The sequence below is a fragment of the Grampus griseus genome (assembly GCF_964374135.1).
Source record: "Grampus griseus genome assembly, chromosome: 12".
Classification (NCBI taxonomy): Eukaryota; Metazoa; Chordata; class Mammalia; order Artiodactyla; family Delphinidae; genus Grampus; species Grampus griseus.
Window position 1 is genome coordinate 52,173,639 of NC_139006.1, and position 22,939 is coordinate 52,196,577.

The window sequence follows — 22,939 nt, forward strand, 5'->3', positions numbered from 1 at the left end:
TATAACTATAGTATAATTATGTTATAATTATATTATACTTATATAATTAAATATAATATTAATATTATTTGATGTTTTATATATTTATTATATAACATATTTAATAAAATATACTACATATATTTCATATATATTTATATGTATATTAAAATGTTAAAAATCTCATTACAGATCAGCATTAACAGATGAACATTTTCAATTTGGATGATAGGGAACATTAACTTTGAACCCTAATTAAGTGAAATTATTTCCCCTCCCCCTCCAAAAAAGAAGAATTCTAGTCTTCTCATTAGTGGACCTGAATGAAAAATTTTAAAAGTATACTCAATTATTCTATTTTTAATTTTGCCAATATAAACTTTGTGGAATTTGTTTTCTCCCTTGTTATGTAAGAAAACCTTCTCATGGATTTTGCTTCTTGGCAGCAAAGCCTAAAATATTTACTTTACATTGGTCCTTTACAGAAAAACATGTCTGACCCCTCCCATGGACAGCCAATCACAGGCATTGAACTAGAGGACTGACCACTGCCCAGATCCCACACTGTCTGCTGGGTAGGATGCAGATAGGACTTATCCAAATAACACTGCAAATACTTTGAAAACTTAACTGACATTATAGCAACACTAAGAAAACCATTTGGAACTGTGTCCTGAACCAATCCTAGTTTAATGCCTGCTACAATAGAACAAAACAAAACAAAATCAGGAATCTCCTTAGGATTTAAACAATACCTAGGTGACATAAATATTCAAAATGTCCAGGATACCGACTAAAATTACTCAGCATATGAAGAACCTTGAAAATCTCCTCTCCCAAGAGTTTGATTGTCTTTTAATCAATAGATGCCAAACCTGGGATAACACAGATGTAGCATTTATCAGACAACTTTAAAGCAACTATTATAACCATGCTTCATGAAGTAAGGGTCAACAGACTTCAAACGTATGGAAAGACAGAAAATATCAGCATAGAAATAGAAAATATAAAGAGCCAAATGCATATTTTAGAACTAAAAGAGTAAAGTAACTGGGCGCTTCCCTGGTGGCGCAGTGGTTGAGAGTCCACCTGCCGATGTAGGGGACGCGGGTTCATGCCCCGGTCCAGGAAGATCCCACATGCCACGGAGTGGCTTTACCCGTGAGCCATGGCCGCTGAGCCTGCGCGTCCGGAGTCTGTGCTCCGCAACGGGAGAGGCCAAAACAGTGAGAGGCCTGCGTACTGGAAAAAAAATAAATAAAGAGTAAAGTAACTGAAAATTTATAATCCACTGGATGAGCTTAATAGCAGAATAGAAATGACAGAGGAGAGAATCAGTAAGCTTGTGGATAAATCACTGGAGATTATCTAGTCTGGACAACAGACAGGAAAAAAAAAGATTGAAAAAGATATAGAAACAGAGCCTCATCAAATTGTGTGAGAATACTAGAAAGAGAAAAAACATAAAGTACAAAAATATTAGAAGAAAATGTATTCAGTAAAAGACACAAGATTCACAAAGGTCAGCAAACCCAAGCAAGATCAATTCAAAGAAATCTCTCCTAGACCCATCGTAATTAGACTTGTGAAAACTATATAGAAAGAATACTGGAAACTGCCAGAGAAAATGGACATATATCATACGGGGGAACAACAATTCGAATGACTATATATTTCTCATCAGAAATCAAGGACAGTAGAAGTTATAAAACGCTGAGGGAAAAGACCTCTCAACTCAGAATTCTATCTCCATTGAAAATATCTTTGACGAATAAAGGTGAGATGAAGAAGCTCTCAGATGAAGGGAACAGAATTCATCAACAGCAGACCTGCTCTAAAAGAAATGCTAAAAGTACTTCAGATGAAGTATTGGGAAAAGATAAATAAAACTGTCCCTGTTCAAAGATGAAATGATGTCTACATAGAAAATCCCATGTACTCTACAGAGAGGTTCCTAGAACTAAATGAGTTTATTAAGGGTTGCAGGATAAAAGGCCAACACACAAAATTCAATAGTACTTCTATTTACTAACAAAGAGCAATTGGAAACTGAAATTAATGCAACAATGCCATTCACGATAGTTCCAAATAATTGCAACAGTCTACCTTTAAGTAACATCATGCATTTCATGTATGGTATAAGACGCATACAACAGTATACTCTCACTTTCCCCCCTCCCAGCTTTTGTGCTATTTTTATTATACATTTAATTTATACATATGTATACACCACTTTGTGTCCGTCCAAATTTCTATCCAGTATCATTTTGAGACTTCTTTATATATTCTGGATAGAAGTCTTTTGTTTGATATGTGATTTCCAAGTATTTTCTTCCAATATAGAACTTGTCTTTTGATTCTCTTAATGTATCTTTCACAGATAAAATGTTTTTAATTTTGATAAAATCTAATTTTTTATTTTATACATTGTGCTCTTGATGTCGTATTTAAAATTTCTTTGGCTAACTTCAGGTCACAGATGTTTTTTCCTATATTTTCTTTTAAAAGTTTTACAATTTATGTTTCACACTTAAACCTGTGATCCATTTAGATTAACTTTTTAAAAAGACTATTTTTTTAGAGCAGTTTTGGGTTCACAGAAAAACTAAGAGGAAGATAAAGGAATTTCTCATATATCTCCTGCCCCCACACCTGCATAACTTCCCTCATTATCAACAAGCCCTACCTGAGAGGTACATTTGTTACAACTGATGCATGAACCTACATTGACCTATCATAATCAGTTAAAGTCCATAGTTTACATTATGGTACACTCTGGGTGTTGTACATTCTATGAGTTATGGCAAATTTATAATGACATGTATCCATGATTATAGTATCATACAGAGTGTTCTCACTGCCGTAAAACCCCTCTGTGCTCTGCCTATTCATCCCACTTCCCCAGCCCCTGGCAACCAATGATCTTTTTACTGTCTCTGTAGTTTTGCCTCTTCCAGAATGTCATATAGATGGAATCATTTGGTATGTAGCCTTTCCAGATTGGCTACTTAGTAATATGCATGTAAAGCCCCTCCATGTTTTTTCATGACTTGATAGCTCATTTATTTTTAGTGCTGAATAATATTCCATTGTCTTTATGTCCCACATTCATTCACATCATTATTTGTCCATTCACCTTCTAAAGGACATCTTGGCTGCTTCCAAGTTTTGGCTATTATGAGTAAAGCTGCTATAAACATCTACGTGCGGGTTTTTGTGTGGACATAAGTTTTCAGCTTTTCGGGGTAAATGTCAAGGAGCATGATTACTGGATCATAGGGTAAGAATATGTTTAGTCTGGTAAGAAACTGCCAACTTGTGTTCTAAAGTGGCTGTGCCATTTTGCATTTCCACCAGCAATGAATGAGAGTTTCTGCTGCTCCACATCCTCCCCAGTATTTAGTGTTGTCAGTGTTACAGATTTAGGCCATTCTAATAAGTGTGTAGTAGTATCTCATTGTTGTTTTAATTTGCATTTCCCTGATGACATAGATGTGGGCATCTTTTCATATGCTTATTTGCCATCTGTGTATCTTCTTCAGAAAGGTGTCTGTTAAGATCTTTGGTCCATTTTTTAAGCAGGTCATTTGTTTTCTTATTGTTGAGTTGTAAGTGTTCTTTGTATGTTTTGGTTAGTAGTATTTTATCAGATGTGGGTTTTGCAAATATTTTCTCCTTGTCCGTGGTTTGTCTTCTCATTGTCTTGAGATTGTCTTTTGCAGAGCAGAAGTTTTTAATTTTAATGAAGTCCATTTTATCAATTATTTCTTTCATGGATAGTGCCTTTGACGTGGTATTTATGAAGTAATAATTATACCCAAGGTCTTCTAGGTTTCCTCCTATTTATCTTCTAGGAGTTTTATAGTCTTGCATTTTACATTTTGAGTTAATTGTTGTGGAAGGTGTAGGGTCTGTGTCCAGATTCATCTTTTTGCATATGGATATCTAGTTGTTCCAGGCCATCTTTGAGCATTTGTTGAAAAGGTTATCTTTGCTCCATTGCCTTTGCTCCTTTTTCAGAGATCAATTGATTATATCAATACTTATGTGGGCTCTCTATTCTGTTTTGTTGATCTATTTGTCTATTTTTTTTTTGCCAGTACCACACTGTCTTGATTACTGTAGCTTTATAGTAAGTTTTGAAGTCAGGTAAAGTCACTCCTCAACTTTTTTCTCCTCCTTCATTTTTGTGTTGTCTGTTCTGGATCTTTTGCCTCTCCACATTAACTTTAGAATCAGCTTGTCAGTATCCACAAAATAACATTCTGGGACTTTGATTGGGATTGATTATGTTGAGTCTGTAGGTCAACTTGTGGAGAACTGATTTCTTAACAATATTGTCTTCCTATCCATGAATGTGGAATACCTCTTCATTTATTTAGTTCTTCTTTGGTTTTGTTCATCAGAGTTTTGTAGTTTTCCTCATATAAATCTTATACATTTTGTTAGATTTATACCTAAGCATTTCATTGGGGGGTGCTAATTTTATTTCAAATTCTATCTGTTCATTTCTACTATATAGCAAAGCAGTTGACTTTTGTATGTCAACCTTGTATACTGCAACATTGGTTATAATTGCTTATTAGTTCCAGGAGGGTTTTGTTTGATCCTTTTGGATCTCTACATAGAAAATCATGTCATCTGTGAACAAAGACAGTTTTATTTCTTCCTTTCCAATCTGTATACCTTTTATTTCCTTTTCTGATCTTAATCATTAGCTAGCATTTCCAGTATGATGTTGGAAAGGAGTGGTGAAAGGATATTCTTGCCTTGTATCTGAACTTAGTGGGAAAGCTACAAGTTTCTCAACATTAAGTATGATGTTACCTGTAGGTTTTTTGTAGATGTTCATATCAAGTTGAGGAAGTTCCCTGTATTCCTAGTTTACTGAGAGTTTTTACCATGAATGGGTGTTGGATTTGTCAAATACTTTTTCTACATTTATTGATATGATAATGTGGTTTTTTTTAACCTGTTGATGTGATGGATTACATTAATGGATTTTTAAAATGTTGAATCAGCCTTGCATTACTGAGATAAATCCCACTTGGTTGAGAATTTTTCCATCTGTGCTCATAAAAGATATTGGTCTGTAGTTTTCTTTTCTTGTAATCTCTTTGTCTGGTTTTGGTATTACAGTAATCTGGCCTCATAGAATGTGTTAGGAAGAATTCCCTCTCTTTTGTCCTCTGAAAAAGTTTGTAGAGAATTCTTATAATTTCTTCCTTAAATGTTTGCTAGAGTTCACCAGTGAACCAATGTGGGCCTCTGCTTTCTATTTTGGAAGGTTATTAGTTATTGATTCAATTTATTTAATAGATAAAGCCCTATTCAGATTGTCTATTTCTTCTTGTGTGAGATTTGGCAAATTGTGTCTTAAGGAATTGTTCCTTTTCATCTAGGTTATTACATTTATGAGCATAGAGTTATTCATAGAACTCTTCGATTATCCTTTTAATGTCCATAGGATCTGTAGTGATATACTTTCATTTCTAATGTTAGTTATTTGTGCCATCTGTTTTGCTTTGTTTTGCTTTTAATTAGCCTGGCTGAAGACATCGATTTTATTGATCTTTTCAAAACACTAGCTTTTGGTTTCATTGATTTTTCTCTGTTGATTTCCTGTTTTCAGTCCCACTGATTTCTGCTCTACTTCCTATTATTTCTTCTCTTCTGCTTGCTTTAGGTTTTTTTGTTAATTTTTATTGGAGTATAGTTGCTTTACAATGTTGTGTTAGTTTCTGCTGTACAGCAAAGTGAATCAGATGTACATATACATACATCCCCTCTTTTTGGATTTAATTTGTTCTTCTTTTTCTGGTTTCCTAAAGTGGACACTTAGATGATTGATTTTAGTTTTCTTTTTTTCTAATGTATGCATTCAATGCTATAAATTTCCGATTGATTTTAGTTTTCTTTTTTTCTAATGTATGCATTCAATGCTATAAATTTCCCTCTAAGCACTGCTTTCACTGCATCCCATAAACTGTGATAAGTTATGTTTTCATTTCTATTTAATTCAAAATATATTTAAGTTTATCTTAAGATTTCTTCTTTGACCCATTTGTTATTTAGAAGTGTGCTGTTTATTCTCCATGTATTTTTGGATTTTCCAGTTATAAAAATAACTGTTATTGATTTCTAATTTAATTCCATTGTGGTCTAATAGCAGACATTGTATGATTTATATGATTTCTATTTTTTTCTGTTTGTTAAGCTGTGTTTTATGACCCAGAATGTGTTCTGTCTTGGTGAATGTACAGTTAATTTTTGTATAAGTTATGAGGTTTATGCTAAAGGTTGTTTTTGCACATGATGTCTAGTTGTTGAAACTAGACACTAACACTATTTGTTGAAAAGGTTATCCTTTCTCCACTGAATTTACCTTGTACATCTGTAAAAACCTCAGTTGATCATATTTGTGTTGGTATATTTCTGGACTCTGCCTGTTTTTCTATTGATCTGTCTATCCATTCTTCACTAATACCACATTGTCTTGATTAATGTAGCTTTACAGTAAGTCTTAAAATCATGTTATATGAGCCCTCCAGCTTTGTTCTTTTCTTCAAAATTATTGTGGCTACTTTAGTTCCTTCTTCTTCCCTGTAAGAAATGGAGTCTTAGATAAAATGTAAATATTATACAAAATATAAATATAATAACATGACTAAAAGATTTTACTCTGTTATTTGTGCCTTTTAATATGTTATATTAAAATTGTTCTTGATTAGAGGATCTCCCGTATACCCGTCGACTTTCTGGTAAATTCTTTAGCCTCCCTCCAAGGTGCACTGACTTTGCATAGTATTCACTCTGTGGCTTATATGCACTTCAAGAAGAAATATATTAAATTAGGATTAGCAGCGTCCTTTTGTGACAGCGCCTCTGTTGAATGGAGAACAAGAAATAGAAAGGTAACTTTCTGAGTATTACCCTCAATTCTGTGTCTGCACATATCTGACTTTCTCTCCAACTATGTGAGTAGTTCTTCTATGAGATCTGCAGCCTCATACGCAGGTTCAAGACCACCCTTTTTTCTTAACTAACCTTTTGGCTGATGTTTGACAGATGATTGGGAAGCACTTATAAAATATGCAATATCTTCTATTTTTCAGAAACCTGAATGCCAGTCTAGGTTTGCTTTAGCAATTAAAAAGTAGGAAACTTCTGAGAGGAACTGTTTTAGGATTCCTGAGATGACCTATTTTAGGTCTCCTAGTCCAGTGTGGTAATTGGTTATCCTTCTACCTTCTTTATAAATTCATTCTTTCTTAAATTGGTACTATTCCTTTTCTCCCACTGAGGTAAGACTAATATATAGGGATATAAAGAACCATAAGAAGGATTATGAACAAATATTTCCTATAAATATAGATGTTTTAAACCCTAAAATAATCATAAAAATCTGAGTAAATATAAAGAATAATACTATATAACCAGGAAGAATGTATTCTAATAATTAAAATACGCCTACTATTTTGGAAGCCAAAAATAGAATATTTCTTAACAATATGCCAAAAAAGAAAAAGTGTATTATCGTCTCAGTATATACTTAAAAGTTACTTGGTAAAATTAATTTTTCATTCCTGCTTTTAGTAAGCCAAAAGAGAAAATACTTCTTAATATAATAAAGAGTATCTAGATGAGAAATACTTAATAGTGATAAAATAGAATAATTTCTGTTTAGATCAGAATTATACAAAGGTGGCTATAAAACTTGTATTGCCCTGGAAGTTCTAGCCAATACAATAATATAAGAAAAAATAATACAAATATGGGAGAACACATAAACCTTATGATTATAAGGTTTGTAATTGTTCACCCATAAAAATCAACTGAAAAAATAAAGAATTGAGAGTTCAATAATGTACAAAACTCAATCACTGTAGGGACTTCCTTGGTGGTCCAGTGGTTAAGACTCCACTTTTCCAGTGCAGAGGACGTGGGAGCTAAAATCCCACATGCCGTGTGGTGTGGCCAAAAAAACAAAAACCAAAAAACTCAATTACTATAAATCTTGATACCAACATTAGCTATTTGAAAGATAAAGTGGGGAGGGGGAAACTCATTTATAATAGCGATGAAAAAACTCAGAAATTTCTAATAATAAACCTAGAAATTTATGGAACCTTTCTGCAAATGTATTTCCTAGCTAAGATGATTGAGAACTTGTATTTATCTCTTCTATTTCCTGAGACACCAGTAAGATGAGAGTAAATTAATGTTTTTAAAGGTGTAAATCCACAAGAATAAATGGGAGAAGAGTCATCAATATACCTGACATCTATATACATTTTTGGAAAATGGAAAATGAATGTAGGGTTAGTAACTTACTAGACAGGACAGAGGAAGCTACCACATAGAAAGCACTGAGAAGGGTATTCAAATGAAAAGAGATTGATGTCACAGAACTTTGTAAAAGTTTGGGAATTGGAAGCAACGTGAACAGTAAAGAGTGGTGGTATGAGGTAGAACTAGAAATGAGGTGGACATTTGAAGCAAGAATCAAAAAACCCAGTACTCCTGCCACAGTGCCATATATGGAATATTAGTCCCAGACAAAAGACTGGAGATGAATTCTCTGGAGAAATTCAACAGAGAAGAGAAGACACAGGAATGTCATGTACTTTGGAAGATTAGATAAGCACTGAAAATGGGATGAATTCAAAGTATAAAAATGGAAAAAGTCGACCTCCTTCCCTGTCCCAGAAGTAGACCACATCTCCCTCCCAGAATACTGAAAGATTCTTCTCTGAAGAAGCTGAATAGTCCCAGAAAAAAGACCTCCAAATACCGACATGAAGTGACACATCCACTTTAGAGAACAGTCTGGCAGTTCCTTAAAAGGTTAAACATAGAATTTGCAATCCCACCCTTAGGTATCGACCCAAGAGAAATGAAAACATATGTTTACTAAAAACACATACATGACTGTTCATAGCAGCACTGTTCACAATAGCCAAAAGATAGAAACAATCCAGTGTCTATCATGTGATGAAAGATAAATAAAATGTGGTATATTCATACTGTGGCATATTATTTGGCAAAAAAAGGAATGTAATAGGGAGTGACTGCTAATGGGTAGTTTCTCGGGGGGGGAGGGAGGCGGGGAATGAAATGTTCTCAAATTAAATTATGGTAGTTGCTCAACTCTGTTAAACTAAAAATCACTGAGCTGAATGCTTTAAATAGGTGTACTTTTATGTATGCATATTTTACCCCAATAAAACAGTTTAAAGTTTATAAGAAGCAATGAGCCACATTGAATGCTGGCGAGACATTATGTAAAACAAGGACTACAAAATGTCCATTGGATTTAGCAGCATGGAAGTCACTGGTGAAATTTGGTGAGTTCAATTTTAGTACAGAAGATGAAAGCCAGGTTGGAAAAAATTGAGAAATGGTGTGGTTATGGAAATGAAAGAATGTCTTAAGTGCTCTTAGTTATCTAGTAAACAGGAAAAGATTGAAGGTTCTAGAGTGGATAGTCAATACTAAAAGGTTCCTAAGAAGCACAAATGGAGTGATTAGCCTTGTCTAAGAGAAGGATCACTTCCTTCAGTGTAAAAGGAGGAAATGATAGGTGCTGAAAGACTTGTGACAAAGTGACGACAGTTTCTCGTTAATGACCTCCTTTCTCTGATGTGGGAAGCAAGGCCATCTGTTTAGCATAAATTGCGAGAAGGGAAAATGAAGAGAGCAGAACAGCTGATTAGAGAAATACAGTAGCTCTGTCAGAAAACGTTTAGCAGGCTTCCCTGGTGCGCAGTGGTTGAGAGTCTGCCTGCCAATGCAGGGGACACGGGTTCATGCCCCGGTACGGGAAGATCCCACATGCCGCAGAGCGGCTGGACCCGTGAGCCATGGCTGCTGAGCCTGCACGTCCGGAGCCTGTGCTCCGCAACAGGAGAGGGCACAACAGTGAGAGGCCCGCGTACCGCAAAAAAAAAAAAGTAAATGTTTAGCACCCATTTAAGGTTAGTGACTAGGAATCTATATTGGATCTGCTCTTTGTTTCTTTCTTGTTTCTTGGATTTTGTTTTATTTACACTAAGTTTCCCAACTACAATTCACAGAAAAGGCAGACATTTGGATTCATGCAGTATTATGATTTTGCCAGATTTAGGGGAGGGGACAAATATACAGGGGACATGTTTTTAAGAGCTTTGTTAAATGAGTGTTTGGAATGCTGGACCATGAAATTCAAGTTCAATAAGAAGTAAAGGGTTGGGAAGAAGGTAAGCTATTAATGGTCCCACAGGACAGAGATTTGAGCTATCTTGTTCACCACTTCACTCCCAGTTCTTAGAGCAATGATTGTTTGAATTAATGGTTCGTTGAGACCAATGGGCAGAGATAGTGGGAATAGTTGAAAAACCAAGCTTGAGGGTAAGATGTGGGCATCAGGAAGTAGTAGGATGTTTGAATTACTGAATCCAGAAGAGATGCTGTTTAATTGGTCACAAGTTCCTGGATATAAAAAGAAAGCCTTACTGAGAAAGTATTTGACCTGAGAGGTCAAAGAACTAAGTCAGAGTGTTGGTTGAGTGTCATTCATGTAATGTTGACATTAGCAGGGATGATGGTAACAGTTGAAGGAGAAGACTGAATCAAGTGTTATCATCAGTGATTGAGAGTGAATGGGTAAATAGATGCTACAGATGAAGAGAGGTTGAAGGTGGTAGAGCAGATGACAGAATCCTCAGAGCACTGGGAGTTTAATGAGAGACAGGGAAAATAATGATCAAAAAGCAAAAATGGAAGCAGTGATGATCCAAATACTACCTCTTGGCCCTGAAATATATAAGGTATATTGAGTGTTAACAATTCTCACTGAGAAGGATGTAAGGGAAACATTGACCTCAGGAAAGAATCAAGTTTCAGTTAAAATAGGAGATGGGAAGTGTTGGGAAAAAAAGAGAGTAAAACTATAGAACGTAATAGGGATAGCAGTACTTTGCTAATTTATGATGAATTGGGGTAGAGAATACCCTTTGGGCATTGACTGATTGAAAAAAGGAATGAGAGACATAGCTGATTTAGTCTCAAAAGACCTTGGACCTAACCTAAGTGTTCTTCAATAGTGGATTGGTTAACTAAATTAAGAGTGCTTCCAGGAGACAAAGTAATCTGAAATCATTAAAAATAATGTTACAAAAAATTGATATGGAAAAAATATTCCCAATATATTAAGTGAAAAAGTAGTTTATACAATCCATATGTATATTATCCTTTTTTATAAAAGAACAAGAAGAATAATTGGATGAGTAATACTTCCATACTGTTTGAAATATATTGTAATTTTTTAAAAGACTAGCTGTCCAAAGATCTAAAAAGCTGCCTATGGAGGAAGGTGCTAAAACTTGAACCATAGAACCATTCATTTTTTCAACAAATATTTAGCTCCTACCTTGGGTCAGATACCATTCTTGGCACTGGAGATAATAACATAAACAAAATAATGACCCTACTCTTGTAACTGTTGAAAGATAAAAGCAAATAAGATCTGAGAGAAGAGCATCCTAAGCAGAGGATTCAACACACGCACAGGCCCAGAGGTAGGAATCAAGCATACCAGCAGGTTTTTGGTTTTTGGCAACCCTGAGCAGCTGCGTTGATGGAGAGGAGTGGGATTTAGAGAAAAAACAATAATAGTTCTGTTTTAGATAGTTTGAGATACCTATCGCACATCCAAGTGGAGGTATCAGGCAACAGTTGGGTGTATGAGTCTGGAGCTCGAGAGCGAGGCTGATGGTAGAGCTGGACATTTAGGAGTCATTGACATATTGCTGTTATTAAAAGTCATGAGAATGAATGGAATTACCTAAGACGTGAGAACTAAAGATTAAGCCCTGGGACATTCCATCATTTAAAAGGTAAGAGAAGAGGAGAGTAATCGGGAGAGGTCTACTGAAATCACCAAAGGTGAAAAAAGAGAGTGGGAAGGGAAAGCTCCTGCATCATGTTTAGCTTTTCATCCAGTGCAGCTTATGCACTGGACCTTGAAATTGTTTCATTTCAGGGTCTTGCCTGGGACTTAAGGGCAGGGTCAGCTACATAACTTACAAGACCAGTGCAAAATGAAAATCCCTTGTTCAAAAGGTAGGATGAAAAATGCAGTTAAAGGGACTAAACTACAAAGCATTTTCCTTTAAGAAGAAATTTATAAAATAACAGGTGATACATGAGTAATATAAACCTGCAGACAGCAAAAAAAATATTTTTGATGTTATAATTTTATATAATATAATAAATAGTAATACTTTATTAATGTGATAACTTGGTTGATCATAAGATTTTTCTGGTTCCTGTTTTTTCAAATTCATTTATTAGATCATCAAAGTTTATACTTTTAGCAACTTTATTTTAAGTGATATACTTAAAAGCAGATTAGTTGCTCTTGGCAAATGAAAGATCACACATAAATTTTGGTAATTTTTAATTTTGAGAAAGATCTTTCTGCTGAGGCAACTGACACTGGAACTGTTAAGGATATTTTATAAGCTGTGACATTCGGAGAGATTTCTGATAAATTATTTCAAAATATAATAGTATATTTTGTATATTATACAAATATAAATAGTATATTTTGGTATATCTAGAACTGATGGTTCTTATGGAACAATTTTTTTAAAAGATTTAACTATTCATACACATAGTTTCATGTATGTGTATAAATTTAAATTTGTACAATGACATTTTAATGTTTTCTCTGGCATTTTCTGTAACTTGTAGAGGTCATATGAGAAACCGAAAGTCACCTAATGGTTTGTAGGTAATTCAAAATGCCTATTATGCTTTCTATTACTGTATCTTAAATTACAAAGAAAAAAATAATTTTAAAACTGTATTCCTCATTAATTGGTTCATTTGAAGCTGTATATAAAAACAATGTTCTTTTCCATCAAATGCAACAACCTTTATATTTAATTTCTGTTTCTCAGCCTGTGGATATTTGCTTTGCAATGTTGCAGCAGTTTTTAAAACCAGAGATTCTAAACTCTTTGAAGATTTCTGATATCTCTTTGATATGCTGTATTACAATGTCCATGCGTATGCTTTTATTTTGTAATAATTTATTCACGTTTATTGCCTAAACACTAGCAGTTCTTATCCCAGTGCTCAGGCCAGAGAGCTAATATTTTTGCCTTGGGGATGTGCTCTGGGAAGATAGGCAAGCCAGCCTCCCACGACTGCCACCACCACTGCTGCTTCTGCCACCATCACCATCACTAATCTGGGGCCCTGCACCACCCCAGACTGCTTCTGGCATGAATGTGCATACCAAGCAAGCAGCCAACTGTTCGGCATACACACTGTGCTGTGGGCCAGAACCCACATATACATGCCTGGCATATCTCCTCTGTTCATGCACATGCTCCCTTGTCCCATCAGATTTTATTGGGTTGGCCAAAAACTGCCTTTGTTTATTTTGTTTGGTTTTTTTTTAACATCTTTATTGGAGTATAATTGCTTTACAATGGTGTGTTAGTTTCTGCTTTATAACAAAGTGAATCAGTTATACATATACATATGTTCCCATATCTCTTCCCTCTTGCGTCTCCGTCCCTCCCACCCTCCCTATCCCACCCCTCTAGGTGGTAACAAAGCACCCAGCTGATCTCCCTGTGCTATGCGGCTGCTTCCCACTAGATATCTATTTTACGTTTGGTAGTGTATATATGTCCATGCCACTCTCTCACTTTGTCACAGCTTACCCTTCCCCCTCCCCATATCCTCAGGTCCGTTCTCTAGTAGGTCTGTGTCTTTATTCCTGTCTTACCCCTAGGTTCTTCATGACATTGTTTTTTCTTAAATTCCATATATATGTGTTAGCATATGGTATTTGTCTTTCTCTTTCTGACTTACTTCACTCTGTATGACAAACTCTAGGTCCATCCACCTCATTACAAATAGCTCAATTTTGTTTCTTTTTATGGCTGAGTAATATTCCGTTGTATATATGTGCCACATCTTCTTTATCCATTCATCTGTTGATGGACACTTAGGTTGTTTCCATTTCCTGGCTATTGTAAATAGGGCTGCAATGAACATTTTGGTACATGACTCTTTGAATTCTGGTTTTCTCAGGGTATATGCCCAGTAGTGGGATTGCTGGGTCGTATGGTAATTCTATTTTTAGTTTTTTAAGGAACCTCCATACTGTTCTCCATAGTGGCTGTACCAATTCACATTCCCACCAGCAGTGCAAGAGTGTTCCCTTTTCTCCACACCCTCTCCAGCATTTATTGTTTCTAGATTTTTTGATGATGGCCATTCTGACTGGTGTGAGATGATATCTCATTGTAGTTTTGATTTGCATTTCTCTAATGATTAATGATGTTGAGCATTCTTTCATGTGTTTGTTGGCAGTCTGTATATCTTCTTTGGAGAAATGTCTATTTCGGTCTTCTGCCCATTTTTCGATTGGGTTGTTTGTTTTTTTTTGTTATTGAGCTGCATGAGCTGCTTCTAAATTTTGGAGATTAATCCTTTGTCCGTTGCTTCATTTGCAAATATTTTCTCCCATTCTAAGTGTTGTCTTCTGGTCTTGTTTATGGTTTCCTTTGCTGTGCAAAAGCTTTGAAGTTTCATTAGGTCCCATTTGTTTATTTTTGTTTTTATTTCCATTTCTCTAGGAGGTGGGTCAAAAAGGACCTTGCTGTGATTTATGTCATAGAGTGTCCTGCCTATGTTTTCCTCTAACAGTTTGATAGTTTCTGGACTTACATTTAGGTCTTTAATCCATTTTGAGCTTATTTTTGTGTATGGTGTTAGGGAGCGATCTAATCTCATACTTTTACATGTACCTGTAAAAGTATGTGTTCCAGTGTTCCCAGCACCACTCATTGAAGAGGCTGTCCTTTCTCCACTGTACGTTCCTGCCTCCTTTATCAAAGATAAGGTGACCATATGTGCATGGGTTTATCTCTGGGCTTTCTATCCTGTTCCATTGATCTATCTTTCTGTTTTTGTGCCAGTACCATACTGTCTTGATTATTGTAGCTTTGTAGTATAGTCTGAAGTCAGGGAGCCTGATTCCTCCAGCTCCATTTTTCATTCTCAAGCTTGCTTTGGCTATTTGGAGTCTTTTGTGTTTCCATACAAATTGTGAAATGTTTTGTTCTACTTCTGTGAAAAATGCCAGTGGTAGTTTGATAGGGATTGCATTGAATCTGTAGCTTGCTTTGGGTAGTAACTAGAGTCGTTTTCACAATGTTGATTCTTCCAATCCAAGAACATGGTATATCTCTCCATCTATTTGTATCATCTTTAATTTATTTCATCAGTGTCTTATAATTTTCTGCATACAGGTCTTTTGTCTCCTTAGGTAGGTTTATTCCTAGATATTTTTTTCTTTTTGTTGCAATGGTAAATGGGAGTGTTTTCTTGATTTCACTTTCAGATTTTTCATCCTTAGTGTATAGGAATGCCAGAGATTTCTGTGCATTAATTCTGTATCCTGCTACTTTACCAAATTCATTGATTAGCTCTAGTAGTTTTCTGGTAGCATCTTTAGGATTCTCTATGTGTAGTATCATGTCATCTGCAAACAGTGACAGCTTTACTTCTTCTTTTCCGATTTGGATTGCTATTATTTCCTTTTCTTCTCTGATTGCTGTGGCTAAAACTTCCAAAACTATGTTGAATAAGAGTGGTGAGAGTGGGCAACCTTGTCTTGTTCCTGATCTTAGTGGAAATGCTTTCAGTTTTTCACCATTGAGGACGATGTTGGCTGTGGGTTTGTCATATATGGCCTTTATTATGTTGAGGAAATTTCCCTCTATGCCTACTTTCTGCAGGGTTTTTATCATAAATGGGTGTTGAATTTTGTCGAAAGCTTTCTCTGCATCTATTGAGATGACCATATGGTTTTTCTCCTTCAATTTGTTAATATGGTGTATCACATTGATTGATTTGCATATATTGAAGAATCCTTGCATTCCTGGAATAAACCCCACTTGATCATGGTGCATGATCCTTTTAATGTGCTGTTGGATTCTGTTAGCTAGTATTTTGTTGAGGATTTTTGCATCTATGTTCATCAGTGATATTGGCCTGTAGTTTTCTTTCTTTGTGACATCCTTGTCTGGTCTTGGTATCAGGGTGATGGTGGCCTCATAGAATGAGTTTGGGAGTGTTCCTCCCTCTGCTGTATTTTGGAAGAGTTTGAGGATGGGTGTTAGCTCTTCTGTGAAGCCATCTGATCCTGGGCTTTTGTTTGTTGGAAGATTTCTAAAAACAGTTTCAATTGCAGTGCTTGTGATTGGTCTCTTCATATTTTCTATTTCTCCCTGATTCAGTCTTGGCAGGTTGTGCATTTCTAAGAATTTGTCCATTTCTTCCAGGTTGTCCATTTTATTGGCATAGAGTTGCTTGTAGTAATCTCTCATGATCTTTGGTATTTCTGCAGGGTCAGTTGTTACTTCTCCTTTTTCATTTCTAATTCTATTGATTTGAGTCCTCTCCCTTTTTTTCTTGATGAGTCTGGCTAATGGTTTATCAATTTTGTTTATCTTCTCAAAGAACCAGCTTTTAGTTTTATTGATCTTTGCTATCATTTCCTTCATTGCTTTTTCATTTATTTCTGATCTGATTTTTATGATTTCCTTCCTTCTGCTAACTTTGGGGTTTTTTTGTTCTTCTTCCTCTAATTGCTTTAGGTGCAAGGTTAGGTTGTTTACTCAAGATGTTTCCTGTTTCTTAAGGTAGGATTGTATTGCTATAAACTTCCCTCTTAGAACTGCTTTTGCTGCATCCCATAGGTTTTGGGTCATCGTGTCTCCATTGTCATTTGTTTCTAGGTATTTTTTGATTTCCTCTTCGATTTCTTCAGTGATCACTTCGTTATTAAGTAGTGTATTATTTAGCCTCCATGTGTTTGTATTTTTTACAAATCTTTTCCTGTAATTGATATCTAGTCTCATAGCGTTGTGGTTGGAAAAGATACTTGATACAATTTCAATTTTCTTAAATTTCCCAAGGCTTGATTTGTGACCCAAGATATGATCTATCCTGGAGAATGTTCCATAAGCACTTGAGAAAAATGTGTATTCTGTTGTTTTTGGATGGAATGTCCTATAAATATCAATTAAGTCCAACTTGTTTAATGTATCATTTAAAGCTTGTGTTTCCTTATTTATTTTCATTTTGGATGATCTGTCCATGGGTGAAAGTGGGGTGTTAAAGTCCCCTACTATGAATGTGTTACTGTCGCTTTCCCCTTTTATGGCTGTTAGTATTTGCCTTATGTATTGAGGTGCTCCTATGTTGGTTGCATAAATATTTACAATTGTTATATCTTCTTCTTGGATCAATCCCTTGATCATTATGTAGTGTCCTTCTTTGTCTCTTTTAATAGTCTTTATTTTAAAGTCTATTTTGTCTGATATGAGAATTCCTACTCCAGCTTTCTTTTGGTTTCCATTTGCATGGAATATCTTTTTCCATCCCCTCACTTTCAGTCTGTATGTGTCTCTAGGTCTGAAGTGGGTCTCTTGTAGACAACATATATATGGGTCTTGTTTTTGTATCCATTCAGCCAGTCTGTGTCTTTTGGTGAGAGCATTTAATCCATTTACATTTAAGGTAATTATCAATATGTATGTTCCTATTCCCATTTTCTTAATTGTTTTGGGTTTGTTATTGTAGGTCTTTTCCTTCTCTTGTGTTTCTTGCCTAGAGAAGATCCTTTAGCATTTGTTGTAAAGCTGGTTTGGTGGTGCTGAACTCTCTCAGCTTTTGCTTGTCTGTAAAGGTTTTAATTTCTCCATCAAATCTGAATGAGATCCTTGCTGGGTAGAGTTATCTTGGTTGTAGGTTTTTCTCCTTCATCCCTTTAAATATGTCCTGCCAGTCCCTTCTGGCTTGCAGAGTTTCTGCTGAAAGATCAGCTGTTAACCAGGAAACAAAGAGGGAAGAAAAAGTCTCTTGCCTCTTCGGCAGGTCCAGACTTCTCCCCAGACTCCCTCCCGGCCAGCCGTGGCGCACTAACCCCTTCACGCTGCCAGCTCCAGTCCTCTCCCTGCGCTCCGACCAAAGCTCGAGCTTCAGCTCCCAGCCCCGCCCGCCCTGGTGGGTGAGCAGACAAGCCTTTCGGGCTGGTGAGTGCCGGTCGGCACCGATCCTTTGTGCGGGAATCTCCCCGCTTTGCCCTCCGCACCCCTGTTGCTGTGCTCTCCTCCGCGGCCCCTAAGTTCCTCCCTCTGTCACCCGCAGTCTCTTCCCACTAAGGGGCTTCCTAATGTGTGGAAACCTTTCCTCCTTCACAGCTCCCTCCCACTGGTGCAGAACCCATCCCTATTGTTTTGTCTCTGTTTATTCTATTTCCTTTTGCCCTCCCCAGGTATGTGGGGAGTTTCTTGCCTTTTGGGAGGTCTGAGGTCTTCTGCCAGCATTCAGTAGGTGTTCTGTAGGAGTTGTTCCACGTGTAGATGTATTTCTGATGTATCTGTGGGGAGGAAGGTGATCTCTGCATCTTACTCTTCCGCCGTCTTCCCCCTCTCCTCTGCCTTTGGTTTTTAAGTAAAGATAAAAGACATATTTTTCATTTTCACCAAGAACTTTATTGAACAACGTATTTACCCTTCTGTTCCATTACCTTCTGCCATTTTTCAGGCAACTTCATAATTCCATCTTCCCAAAACTTTTTATCTTTTTGAGCATAGAACTGTTCCAGGTGCCTCTTACAGTCTTCCAGGGAATTGAAATATTTTCCATTACGATGAATGAATCAGAACTTCCCAGCCAAGCTGTAGCAGTTTTTGCCTGGTCTTCAAAGAAACATGCAGTCTTGCGTTATCCTGATGGAAGATTATGCATCTTCTGTTGACTAATTCTGGACACTTTTTGTCGAGTGCTGCTTTCAGTTGGTCTAAGTGGGAGCAGTACTTGTTGGAATCAATTGTTTGGATTTCCTGAAGGAGCTCATAATAGAGGACTCCTTCCAGTCCCACCATATACACAACATCACCTTCTTTGGGTGAAAACCGGTCTTTGTTGTGGTTGGTGGTGGTTCATTTCATTTGAGTACTTATCACAGGTTAATTATACCAACTCATTAATTTAATCCTAACAGGATTTCTGTTGGTCCCTTACACATGACAAACTAAACTGAGAGACTGAATAACTTTCCCTAAGTCACAGAGCTTGCACATGGTAGAGCAGAGATTTCAGCCAAGTCTGTCTGGCTGCAAAGAAGTTGAGAGGCAGCATAGTGTCCTGTGTACAAGGGCTGGAAGCAAATGACCTGGGTTCAAATCCTGACCCTGCCGTGTAGTGTCTTCTTCTTGCTAGGCGCGTTACTTCTCTGAACCTTGCTTTCTTCGTGTATATAATGGGGATCAGAGTACTACAGGACCTACCTCATAGGATTATGTAGACGGTTAAATGAAAGTGAAATACATGTAAAGCATTGAGAACAGTTCCTGATGCTTTAGTAAGCCTGCGATAAATGTTGCTACTAATACTGTTATTGTTATCATGATTACTTTGTCCACCCCACGGTCTGTCTTCACAGGTTAGAAAAGAATGTTAGTAGTCAGCAGAAAAGAAGAGCTTAGAGACAGACAGACAGCAGAGCCCCTCTGAACTTCCCTAAAGTTCCCCTAGAAGGCCCTCCTGCGTATGATGTGATCTGTGGTCTGATTCTTGCCCTGGGAAGCCCATCTCTGTGGGCGTTTTGGATTTTAATGTTTTACTGATCTGATCATTTTCTGTCTGGGTTGTATGTGTTAACAGGTATGAGACATCTCTACTGGATTTGGTTCAATCTCTGAGTCCCAAGACTGCTTCCAAACCGCGGCCCCATCGCTCCAGAGAAGCTGGGTCATGGCATCACAGTACTTGCCTACTCAGTCCTCTGAAATCAACCTGGAACAAGACCGGGGCACACAGGACCCCTGAAGACCTGGAGGAGGATCAAATTCTGGAAGATATCTTTTTCATTTGACACTGAAGTACATGCTGCAAAATTTCCGTCAGAAATGAGTGGGTGTTTTTATATACTGATCCAGGATTTTTAATTATTTGACTGCAACGTAATTGTGTCTCTCCTTTCACAGGGAGGGACCTATCTCACTAGCATCCTGTTACGTGTCGAATATAGAAATCATTCTAACAACCCAGGGTGTTTCTGATCAGACCAATCAGTAGACAACACATTAAGGATGGATGGGGGTGGAGGACAGTAGCTTTTCTATGCCAAGCAGAGATTAGAACATTAACATGGGACACTTTCTGCATGGCAGAGGCCTTTGCATACTCAGCCTCATTCAAAAGTGTTTCCTTCTCAATATTTTGCTGGAAAAGGTTGGCTCTCTTTTGTACACAAGGAAAACCTTTCCATTGAGAGATCCCTCTAGTTTAAACGTAGCCCCTTTGTAACATAAGCAATTTCAGAAAGATAGACCCTTTTACCTCTCCACCCTGTTCTCTTACCACCTACCTCTTTCTAAGTCAGTCAGTTAATTCAGAGGTTAGAGTTGGTGGTGCCTCTCCCATCACAAGCAACACTGAGGGCCAATTGTGAGTCAGTCTCAGCAGTCATCAGCCTGGCCGCTGCCCACCCTATAACCAAAAGGGCTTAATGAGCTAGAGGGAGGCCCTCCCAACCCTTAGAAATCAGCATGAGATTGCACAAGCGAGTACTGCCCTAGGGGAGGCACTGGCCTGAAATGCTTGTCCTATGGTCGGCCATTTCCCAGGGTAAATAAGAGCACTCTCTCAGTATTTTTTCTTGCCCCAAGTGTCTGTTTTACTCACCCTGGTGAAATTCCCATCAGCTGCTACAGGCTGACAGACTTCCCCTGGCCTCCCTTCTCTCCCCATGTGGAGTCAAGGCCCTGATTGACCAGGCCTTGCGTGCTCTGCTCAAGACCACTGTCTCATGGCCCCAAAGAACCACCTCCACTTGCCAGATAATGTTCCACCACCCCACGCAGAGTCTCCCCCTTTCTCCCACTAGGCCTCACAGAGAAAGCCTGTGGAAGAAGTGCACTCGAAACGTACTCTCTCTGCTCTCCCGTTCGGCAGGGCTCTTGAGATGGGTCCCTCAGCTTACAGTGGACTCTAGAGGCGTCTCAAGCTTATGGGCAGTATGATGAGCCTGGTAAAGCCAGTGAGTTTAACACTTGCCATTCATTGGAAGCCAGGGGAAGATATGCATCACTTGATGACTTTATTTGGTGTGGAGCGTGTTGCTTTTTTCTCTCTCCCTTTCGCCAGCCCCTGGCCTGTCAGTCATTATTGGTAGCTAACGTCAGACCATGCAGGGCAGCCGGCACTTAGTGAGACTGCACAGCTTCCCTGAAGTCTTTATCAAAACTAGATTACTTCAGCCTACAAGAGCTTTCTGGAGCAACTTCCTTGTCTGGGTAAATCCACATCTCATTGTCTCTTCAGACTGAGGCCCTGTCACCTCTGCCCAACCTTCCTTCACTTGGGTCCTTTTGTTCTTTGGAGGAGAGAAGAATATAGCCTACCAATACCATATTCTTTTTTTTTTTTTAATCTTTATTGGGGTATAATTGCTTTACAATGGTGTGTTAGTTTCTGCTTTATAACAAAATGAATCAGTTATACATGTACATATGTTCCCATATCTCTTCCCTCTTGCGTCTCCCTCCCTCCCACCCTCCCTATCCCACCCCTCCAGGTGGTCACAAAGCACCGAGCCGATATCCCTGTGCTATGTGGCTGCTTCCCACTAGCTATCTACCTTACGTTTGTTAGTGTATATATGTCCATGCTATATTCTTAATCTGAGGTAGATACCAGGTCAGGACAAACCAGTTGTAGTCATTCAGTTGAAAGGTTGAAAATTATTGCAGATTACAGTTTCCTCTTACAGTTCACCCCTAAGAAAGCAACTGAATCAGTTTCATCCCATTCCAGAAGCCTTTGGAAAATAGAGCTTTCTTTGGTGTGGCCAAAAACTGGGTGAAAACAGACGGAGAGCCCTTGACCATTTTCTCAGTTAAAGTTAGGTTTCCAAAGCTACCTTTTCCTTGCCCCACGTGTCATGACCACCTTAAGTACCCCCAGCTCCCTCGGATCATCCATAATCACACTTTCCTATTCTGGACACCAGTGCCCTTACTGCTCTCTGGAGTAAGAGGATGCCAGAAAGACCAAGAAAAAGATTGTGATTTCTTCAAGAAGCTTGTTTGCCTTAGAACAATCAAACAGGACCTAAAGTAAAGGCTTTGGGGGGTCACAAGCCACAAGATGGAGTTTAATTGCTTCTTTGCCTCTCCTGAATGAGCAATTTGGAAGAGCAAAGATGGATTTTCAGGAGAGCATCAATCAACCTATTTTTCATATGCCACATTCCCTGCCCCCACCAGTTGCCTTTCTCTATCCTGTAGGCATTTTCTGGTCGTCAGGGCAATAGGATGTGAATTTGTGTCTAGTCTAACATCTTCATTATGAATTGAACAATATATGTTAACATTTTAATCTGTGTCTCACTTTGAGATCTATATATATGTATTAAAGGTTGTTTTAGAGCCTCGAGGCTTTTGTGGAGCCTAGAGGCTTGACCTAATTGAAGACTAACCTACCAAGGGAGAGGGCCTGGCACACAGGAATCTGCCTTTCCTCCCTGTTAAGCGCTCCCAACAGTGAGTGGCTGTAATGCACTTGCCCAGCCTCCAGCCATTTCCCCAAAGCAAGACGGGACACGTGTTGGCGATGCTGCAGGTAGTGTTACCACATTGCCTACCCTGCTTCCCACTGTTCTGGGAGAGAAAGACCAATCAGTGTTTACAAAACGGGGCAGGACAAACGCCCATGGAAGCTCCTTACGCAGGGCCCAAAGTGCTTGATTTAGAAGACCAAAGTCAGTCAAGGAGAAGCTTTCTCTGACAGCCGCCCTTCCAGGAGGCACATTTGTGTTTACAAACCTGACCTCCGTGAGGGGAATTGTCCAGAGCTCCCCAAATGTCATGGGGATGGAGGG

General features: G+C 37.9%; 1 protein-coding gene across 3 annotated transcripts in view; it reads left to right on the forward strand.

The window, feature by feature from the left end:
- The window catches only part of KIAA1328, a gene marked incomplete at its 5' end in the record, with an annotated part of 379,366 nt that extends 359,023 nt beyond the window's left edge, over positions 1–20,343 (forward strand). For all 3 annotated transcript variants that reach the window (XM_082668274.1, XM_082668275.1, XM_082668276.1), the window contains one exon: positions 19,720–20,343. In XM_082668274.1, coding sequence (XP_082524400.1) covers positions 19,720–19,930 — 211 coding nt within the window. In that variant the 3' untranslated portion in view covers positions 19,931–20,343. The remainder of the gene's footprint in view (positions 1–19,719) is intronic.
- Positions 20,344–22,939: the final 2,596 nt, after the last annotated feature.